Here is a 10064-nt window from a genome sequence, read left to right on the forward strand (position 1 = left end):
TAAGGATTGATGTGTGCTTCTCTATTTCTTGCTTCCCCCTTTCGCTTATAATAGTCATAATGGTCCACTTGACTGTAGCTCTTGGCATGTTGGAAGCGAGCCATAGTGTATTCTTGAAAATTCAGCAATAGTAGGAGCTTATTTCTTAATAGAAGGATAATGTTTTACCAATGAGCTTTCTTAATTTAGAACTATTTTATGTGCCACAAATCACTAGCTTAAAACAACTTTGAGGAAATGTCAGAGGTGAATTGAACCAGAAAGAAGTTCCACATAGTTGGATGGATTCCTAACTTTGCTCTGAGAGAGTTGAAAGAGAATTGCAGTAATGGCTTGATATGAATAATGCTTTTAAATTTTTCATGATAGCATCCATTTTTGTAACTCTTTATTTCCCCATTCAGCTGATCAGGGAGGGGAGATTGAGGCCTTCAGACACACAGGCACCATGTAACATTGAACAAGGCTAAGAAGTTGTCTAAAGAAATTGTAATAAGTGAAATTCAGAATTCTGTTTGTGCTTCATCCATTTCAGTGATGTTATAAAACGTATGTTTTTACCTTAAAGGTTTACAGTTTCACTATATTCTAGGAGATCATTAAAGTTAGACCATTTACCATCTTTCTTGCATAAACTTCTGTTTTCCATGAAGAAAAGGAGTACTTGTGGCACCTTAGTGACTAACCAATTTATTTGAGCATAAGCTTTCGTGAGCTACAGCTCACTTCATCGAAAGCTTATGCTCAGCTAAATTGGTTAGTCTCTAAGGTGCCACAAGTACTCCTTTTCTTTTTGCCAATACCGACTAACATGGCTGCTACTCTGAAACCTGTTTTCCATGAAACAGCTTAGGTAGTATTGGCTAAAAACTTTGGATGTATTTAGTTAGAACACTGGATGGCTAAAGGGATGAAAAGAGAGTGATCCAGTGGACCTAGAAGAAAAAAACTGTCTTATGTAAGGCTGTTAATGACTAGAGATTGGCAATGACAGTGCAGACTTTTACACAAACTTTGCTTTCACTGTTTGCTTTCTGTAAATATGTTAGCAAATGGGATTTCTGCCAGGATTCTTCATAGAATACATTTTTAGTGAATATTGGAGACTATTCAGAGAAAGCAAGCTTTGAACTTTTATTTAAAAGTTGATTCTCCAAAAGTTGATATATCCAGTTGGGTTAGAGAGAGACACCATATGAGTGGTATCGTCCAAAGCTGCTCTGATCTCAAATATTGCATGTGCATAATGAATGGCTTCTAAACAACTTACAGTTCAAGGGTTTGTCCACACTGGAAGTGCTGCAGCTGCACCACTGTAGTGCCTAGTGAAGACACTAACTATACTGATGGGAGAGCCTCTCCCAAGAGGCAGTAGCTGTGTCAATGGGAGAAGCCCTTCCATCGACATAGCACTGTCTACACATCCCTGAGCGATGTTGTTATACCAGCATAAGTTGGTAGTGTAGACCAAGCCCAAGAGTTACTTGTACAAATTTGTGGCAAGTGGATTGGAAAAAATAAAGTTTTTGACAAAAAAAACATCATTCGTAAATCTTTGATATACATTACATCTCGTATGCAGAATTGCTAGGAAGTCACAGTGAAAATGCCTCAGCAGGTTTAAAGAAATACACAAAAACAAATAGAAAAGGAGGACTTGTGGTACCTTAGAGACTAACCAATTTATTTGAGCATAAGCTTTCGTGAGCTACGGCTCACTTCATCGGATGCAAAAAATGGAAAATACAGTGAGGAGATTTATATGCACAGACCATGAAAAAATACACATTGTAGGGAGGGTGATCACTTAAGATGAGCTATTACCAGCAGGAGAGTGGGGTGGGGGGAAAGAGAACCTTTTGAAGTGATGATCAAGGTTGAGAGAGAACGCATTATCAAGGATCTACAACCTATCCTCACTGTATTTTCCACTTTATGCACCCAATGAAGTGAGCTGTAGCTCACGAAAGCTTATGCTCAAATCAATTGATTAGTCTCTAAGGTGCCACAAGTCCTCCTTTTCTTTTTGCGAATACAGACTAACACGGCTGCTCCTCTGAAACCTGACAAAAACAAATGATGTTTTTAGCAAAGAATTAGAGGTGGAGGTAGGGCCGGGCAGTTGGAAATGTTCCTCACTCATTCCTTTGAATATGCATTGGATTAGTTTTGGCCATATAGTTTTGCACATGTCTGTGAGATGAAATCTTCAGTGATTTAAGTCGTTTTCATATCAAAACTTTTTCTATATCAACATAATCCATTTAATTTTTTTAACTGATTACCTTTCTATATAAACAGTAAGCCATAAACCTAACCACTTAATCTTGTTCTAACTCTCCATACCTTGCAGGAGAGCAAGATTGTCCATTTACTTATTAAGCTCGGTTTTAGAGTGAGAGGGCATTCTCCAATTGAGGAGAAAATATATTTTGGGGGTTCTGATTTAAAATGAAGAAACTATAGCCTGTAAATTAAAGTACATTAAGTTCAGAGGCTTTTTGCTTACTCTGATAACAATCTTGCGAGAGCATATTTGGTTTGTAGCATTTCCAGCAGGAGAGTTGCTTTCCTTTTTAGCAAGGTAGCTCTTTTAATAATAATAATAATAATTAATAAAGTGACTCTGTGTGTGATCTCCTTTGTTTAAATTGGAAGAAGAGCAAAAATATATTTAGATATGCATTTCATGGTTTTTCAGCTACCCTGTTTTATCAGAAGTATGAGGGAGTCCACAAGGCAAAGCATTGGTACATCACTTATAAACGTTTCTGGTTAACACTTACATTTCTCTCTCCCTTTTAAGAGTTTATTAGATGAATTCGTGTTCTGCATTAATTGAAAATCAATTATAAAAAAGGAGATACAAGCACAGCTTTTCTGTCTATATGTCTACTTTTCTCTGGCTGCTAATTCTTTTTAAAAACTGTTTAGGCCTAAGGGGGGCTTGTGCTCCCCTCTGTATACATGTAATTCCTGTAACATTGCGGGGTTGTGTACAATTATTGAGGAGAAATCAAAGGCATTACTGACTTTAAGAGATACAAGCACAAAATACAAAGCACAGCTTGCAGGCTGTGTATTTTCCTAGAAATGCAATTTATATTCTAGATAATGCCAAAAACTGAAATACTGGTTACATGATGGAAATATGATCTGGTTCTGTTTTGCCGACACCTTTTGCAGAGAGAAATCTTAGTTCTTGTAGGACTGAGCGGGATTGTATACTCCCTATGTGTATTTACTTTTCCTCTCCAATTCTTTCTAGGTAACATTAATGGCTGCTTTTTAAACTATTACTTTTTCCTGCTGGCGGCTATCCAAGGAGCAACCCTCCTGCTTTTCCTTATTGTTTCTGTGAAATATGACCGTCAAAGATCAAGGACTAATGGAGTGACTGCCAATGGGAGGACCTGACATTATCTGAAATGGAAGAGCAGTTTATTAGACCAGCACGCAGTAAATTAACTGGCAATGAACTGATAGTTTGCAAGACCTTAAACTGTTCTCCAATGGGACTCTTTCCTTAAACTTGCATGTTACATGAGTTCTAACCCCTGTCCCTTTCCCTGTAGGTAAGTGCCTTATGTCGTGGGGCTCATATGCCCTGTTGTAGGGAAAATGCAGATCTTGGAAGTGCATTAACTCTAGGTATTGAAGGCGCTGTGCTCATGCTGACATGTTGGGACTACTTAACATCTTTGGAAACTGAATATAACTAGTCAAAACTAGTAAGGAAACACTGTATAATGTGGCTCACTCCTAACTGAAGAACTTTGTTCAATGAAGGCAGGTGGATCGGGGGGGAGGGGGAAACACTTTTCAGCAGTCTTTATTATGTTGAAGGCACCTGTATTTCCTTGAAGTTCTGGTTACAGATCAAGAGGTTCAGTGAAATTAGTAAGAAATCTCCTCTGAATTTTAAAAAATTGAGGAAGTTAAATTCAACAGGTCAATTTTGGGACAAGTGGAGGCAATCTAACCTTCATAGGTCTGACTAGCCTGGATAAAAAGGGATGGCTTGTATGCAATTGATCTTTCGTTGCAAATAGGACAAATGTTTTAAGCCTACACTTCCGTATTTAATATAAAATGGCCTTGGGTGCATTTAGACAACACAGTAGGTTATTTTGTAGCTGCTATGATTTTTGATACATGTTAGACACTTTTGGGGACAACTGGTTTTGCTCCAGGATTTTATTTTTATTTTTTTTAAGGTCAGAGTTAGGTGTATTAGGACATTAGGGAAACTTGTGTCCTTTGAATAAGCAAGTCTTTTATCTAATGTTCTCAGTTTCATTATCTCCATTTAAAGATCCTTAAATATTTTCAAGTGCACGGAAAGAGATTGGAGACTGAATTTCAGTCTCAGTAGATGAATGTGTAATATCAGTTGGAGGTCTCTTAGCTCTAATGTCTTCAGTCTTGGTGTCTTTTATGTCATTTTTGCTAATGTGCTACAGGGCTAGAACCTTTCAGCAACACATTCCTATTCTAGAGTAAATGTAGTTTTTACTCTTTCAGCATGTTCTACTTTAATTTCTTTACCTGTTGTATTTAATACTGCATATGCAAGGCAATATGGAAAGCAATACTTTTGCAAGTGATTATAAAGAAAACAAACTGAAAAATCAGTATTTTATTAAACAGTTTAATGTGTTTGAGCTTTTACAGTTTCCTTTGGTGATTTTGCATTTAAAATGTTAAATATTTTTTGGAACATAGAATGTCCTTTTAATGAGTTTACAAAGCAAAATGAACTCTTGTGCTGTGACTTCTGACCCTGTGTTCCCAGGTGAATAAAATTACACTGCAGATCTCCAGTGTTCTTTGGTCTTTATTTCCTCAAATCCATCTTGCAATCCTACTAATTGTGCCACCCAATGGAATGTGTATTAGAATGGGATGAGTCTGGGAGTAATTACATATATTCGTCGTCTTAGTAAAAGACCCACAAGCGAGTACTAAACCTGCTGGGTGTAAGTCCCTAACCGCCTCCTGATTGCAGTGTAAGACTTGAACATAATAGTGAAAATAAGAACTGCATCTCTTGTAAGCAAAACTGAAATATTCCCGATTGGCTAATGTACTTTCTATTCTATTTAACTTTTAATACCCTATTTGTGGTACATCACCTTTAAAGCCAATTTGGTCTGGTGGAATTAATGTGCTTGGCAAAGACTGAAATAGGCTGCAGAAGAATCATATGGCTATCTAAAAATCTATTTATCAAGAGATCTCCCCCTCATAAGGAGGAAAGTTTGATTCCATGTGAAGACAGGTTTGTATTTGTAAAGCGTCTGTAGATGCAGAAAAGAACTTTGCTGTACCAGCTAATTGTTACCCAGTTATACCAATAAATACTTCTACCATTTAGCTAATTTCTTGCAAGGTTGTTTTTAGAATTCTTTGTAGATACCCATCTGCATTGGGGGTTAAATCTCACTAGGTTAACTCGTTCTCAAAAGTCTGCTCCTTCATGATAAAACTGTCCTTTTCCACACTTATCTGGGAAACGTACGTTGAGTAAGGAGTGTGTTAAGACCTACACTAGGGAATTTGAAATGGCAGTGCTGCAAGGTACTGGATTCTGGCTACAGAAGGGCCACCACAGATTAAATTCTTTGGGGTAGACAAGATTTTAATGTGGTTCAGCTAGTTTAATCTCCCAAGTGGGTGGACCCTTAATATGCATTCCGCTTTGCATGTTGCTCTCTTTGGAGGGCTGATAGTGTTTGCAGGGAATGTTCCTTTTGTTCTGCCTCTTTTTGGTTTTTCACTTCAGTCTTGGGTCTCCTGCTAGGAATACAGCAGCCTCCATTCTTCAGTCACAGAGTGAAGGGAGAATCCCTGATGTAAACTCATACACCAGTGCAGTGTGCAGTCAGCTCAGTTTCCATAGGTTTCCTTGAACAACACTTCTGGTTTAGTCAGTTATTCATCTGAAGGTTTGGCTCTAGAACTCCTTATTCAAGGAGCCCTTTTGGGGGCTAGAAGGTATGAATATCAGTCTGATTTAGAAGTGTCACCTTTTGGCCTCCTTTAAATGCTGTTCTCATCTGTGGCCATCATGGGACTGCAGGCCTGGCATGAGACGCATGGGCAAGGACACTAGGGTCCCCTCGACAGAAAAATCCGAGAGAGGGGCAACCTTCCTTCACTACCTCTTCCTGGAGATCAAAGGTTCTGAATGGTGTGCGTGAAATTCCTAAACAGTATAAGACTCAAGTGGTCTAATTAAAAACAATATTGAGGATGGAGAGTAATCAGTGAAACAAAGAAACTGTAGCCTCTGCCCTGACAGCTTGGCAGTGTAATCACTTAGGTTCAGTTGCAATGAATAAAAATATATCTTAGGTTCCCAGAGAACATCTTTTGGCTGGGCCGGCTAACTTATCAGACATAGGCTCTGGATTCAGGTGTCCTGTGTCACTCATCCTAATTACTTTGACTCAGTTGCTCAGGGCTTCTTTGTGCTTGGCTTATTATAGCAAAATATAAAAGTATGCAGTGACTTCAAGGTCACTTTTCAAGTGGGGATGAAGTCAGGGTGGAGAGGAAGGGATATAAAGTCCATCATGGTTGGATAGGGAATTCTTTGAAATGATTCAGGGCCGCTCCTCAATAACTTATCTGTTAATCCTTGATTCTCCCTTCTGTTGTTTCTTGTCTTTAGACTGTAAAGCTTTGGGCAAAGACCCATTGGTAGTGTTTTCCAAAGTTTCTGAGTCACTTAGGGTCTGTCTACACTGCAAAGAGAAAACAGCACCCAGTCTCACAGCCTGGGTCTTTTGACTTGGGCTCATGGGGTTCAAAATAGCAGTGTAGACATTCCTGCTCAAGCTGGAGCATGGGCTCCAAGACCCTCCTCCCTTTCCAGGTTTCAGAACCTGGGATCCATCCCAAGCGGGAATGTCTACACTGCTATTTTTAGCCTTGCAAGCCTGAGTCACTTGACTTGAGTGCTGAGATTTGGAACCAGAGTTTTTTCTTGGAAGTATAGACATACCCTTAGACTTCTAAGTCATGTGGGTATTCTGCTTAGTACAGTGGGGCCCTGATTAGGGATCTTTGGATGCTATCCTAATATAAGCAATGGCATTGTAGCTATATTTTCTTGACTAGTTTCTCCTGTTCAGTGGTAGGGGGATACTTTCTACACTGTAATAAGTAAACCGTAAATGTCTGCTTTTATTGTAAGTCTGTATGGTTGTTCTAACATTCTGGAGAGGAGACTGAACATGCAATCAGTTGTATAATTTAATTTTTATTTGGAATGACTTGGCTGAGCTCCAGGCACAAGTAATTAGACCATTTATGAAGATTAATCTGGCACTTCTCCTCATCAAAGGGATAAGGTCTTTGTGACTCAAAGGCTTAGCTGATTCACTCTCCAGACCTTCTCTTTCAGTGTTTCCACTCCATTCACAGAAGTAGGATTAATCAATTAACTTCGTGGCTGAGCCCTATAGCTAATTAATGAAATACCTTGAAGTGTACAATTTAAATTTAGTTATGCTCATTTTTCAGATTGTTCCAGTGTAGTAGAAAGATCCCTCACGAGTCACCATAAATGAACATTTGTAAGCACCTGACTGCATCAGGTATCTTTTTAATTTAAAATGTAATATCAAGAAGTTCATACTTATTGTTGGAGGCATTAGTCTAAACAGTGCTTTCAAGCTTACTACAATTACTATTTACAACAAAACATACAAAGAATAAGCAATAAATCATGGCTTACGTACGAGAATGGAATACAAATATGAACATAGCTGTTTTGTGTTTAGGAGTCGGGATGTTTTATTGAGATCAGTGCGTAGATACATTGCATTTTCACATATTCTAATTTTTTGCCTGTCTTCAGTAATATGGAAAAAATTGTTCTCTCCTCTTTGCAGGTACCTATTATATGGAATGAACTAACGGTCTCTTTTTAGACAAGCAGAATTGATCAGAAAGTCCCCATCAATCTCTTTCCTTATACAAATCTTCAAAGTGAAGAACTTTAATTATAGCATTGCTGGCTACTGCCACTATAGTTAAGGGTTTGTCATCATTTCCATTGTATCCCCTATTTAACTCTGTTGTAGAAAGTTGCTCAGGGCTGAAACTTGTCAAAGGAGGTTTTAGCTTGGTAGTGAACCTTTGCTTATGGATGTGTGGAATTCTTAACTTTTGTTTGCATTTGAAATAGCTTTTTGAAAAGCATAACCTAAGTCATGTTAACAAGTGTCCTTACATATATGCAGGGCAGGCTACATTAGTACAGACAAACCCCTTAGGAAATAGAGGTTATAACGTCTTTCATTTGAACAATCAATAGCTTGAGACGCAAGTGTCCTTATGGAACCTGAGAATTTTTGGACTCTCTCTGTTGGGAGCTAATGTGTATACTTGAGTGTGTGTGGTACCCTCTAGGGCCAATGCAAGGACCTAACTCTACGGTGAATGATGATAAAAAGAAAATAAAAAGAATTGCAGGTAATACCAGTTGAAGGATAAATACGTGCATAAGGATGCATTGCTCCAGGTCCTACCAGCTTCAAAACAGTGATGAACAATGGTTGAAAAAGGATGGCCAAGTGCTGGTTACTGTAGTCTGGCTGTGTGGTGATTCTTCATGTTAAGAATAGTGTACAGAATGTGGCTAAACACATTCCTGTCCATACTATGTTTATTGTGCCATTACCCTACTGCAGAATATACTGCATGTTCAGTAAATGTGTGTTAAGGATAGTCCTCAAAATGTGGCTAGCATTAGATTTACAATAACCCCATAACATGGGTGGTGGTGGTCTGCAATCAACACTCTGAAGGAGGAGGAAGCTGATGCTTTCACAAACATAGGAACTGAACTAGTTCATCTATCCCAGTATCCTGACTCTGCCAGTGGCCCGTACTAGATACTTCAGAGGAAGATGTAGGTAACCTACAGAAGATAGAATCATAGAATATCCATTTTGGAAGGGACCTCAGGAGGTCATCTAGTCTAACCCCCTGCTCAAAGCAGGACCAATCCCTAAATGGCCCCCTCAAGGATTGAACTCACAACCCTGAGTTTAGCAGGCCAATGCTCAAACCACTGAGCTATCCCTCCCCCCAATAGCAGAATAGGCATGCCATGAAGAAAGGTGTGGTGGGGGGGGGAGCTGGGGTTTCTTTTTGGTTTTTAAGAATCAACTTGGATTTTCTTTCTCAGTCCTAAAAACTTTAACATGACAATCTTCTACTGCAAATGAGGTCAAAATATTAATAAAACACTTGCTATCTTTTTTCCTTTTCATACTGTGTCCCTACTCAGTGATGTAAGGCTTCAGTTTTCTGAATACAAGCTTATTTATTAAGATTTCCTATCCCTCTTACTTCAGTAATGTGATTGACTGATACAAAAGAGTCCATAAATCACCTTGGACAGTCATCAAAAAAATGCAGCCAACATTCCTTTAAGAAGGAAAAACAATTCAAATATTGTTTAGGCCTATGAAAATTGCACTTGGCAGTCAGATTAACATGCGTTGGGAGAGCTGTAAAACGCACGGGACTGAGGGCTAGACACACAGAAGAACATGGGTACTGCAGCACTGTCATGTTTACAGTGATACAGATCGAAACGGAACAGCTTATATACTGTACTCCAGCTAGTGTGCGACAACTCCTGTTTAGTAACTCTTCTGTGTAGATGAGGCCTCTAGCACTGCATTGTGTAACTCTTAGGTGCCCTGCTATCCAAGTAGAATCCACAGCCCTGCTTTTAGTGCCAAGGCTCCCTAGCAATGTATGGGGAGAGTTAAGCACCCAAGAATGGGATCAACAAAAGCGAGCACTCTTGAGCTGGGAGCCACCTAAGCTAGCCAGTAGGAAATGCCAAGGAGGCAGGTGGGACCTAAGCTCTGTCCCTAAAAGGGAATTAAGCACCTAAGTCAGGGTCAGAGGGTGAGATTCTCAGTCATGAACTCTCTGTTGGAGTTGGGCACCTAAGCCATGCTGCGGGAGGGGAGGAAGCGGCAGCCTCCCTCATAACCTTTATCCCAGTGGCTAGGGCATTCACCCAGGATGTGGGA

The 10064-nt window shown here is 39.3% G+C and overlaps 1 protein-coding gene across 2 annotated transcripts in view; it reads left to right on the forward strand.

The window, feature by feature from the left end:
• Positions 1 to 4819, forward strand: part of SLC15A4 (solute carrier family 15 member 4) — a 49728-nt gene extending 44909 nt beyond the window's left edge. Inside the window, exons 8-9 of one of the 2 annotated variants that reach the window (XR_012155154.2) lie at positions 405 to 549; positions 3269 to 3342. Coding sequence is in view for 1 of the 2 variants with exons in the window: in XM_073313585.2 (XP_073169686.1) it covers positions 3269 to 3417 (149 nt within the window). In the remaining variant the exon portion in view is untranslated. Of the gene's footprint in view, positions 1 to 404; positions 550 to 3268 lie in introns of both variants that reach the window. The other variant, XM_073313585.2, reaches the window with a different exon arrangement.
• The last annotated feature ends 5245 nt before the right edge of the window (positions 4820 to 10064 follow it).

This window comes from Lepidochelys kempii, chromosome 15 (assembly GCF_965140285.1).
Source record: "Lepidochelys kempii isolate rLepKem1 chromosome 15, rLepKem1.hap1, whole genome shotgun sequence".
Classification (NCBI taxonomy): domain Eukaryota; kingdom Metazoa; phylum Chordata; order Testudines; family Cheloniidae; genus Lepidochelys; species Lepidochelys kempii.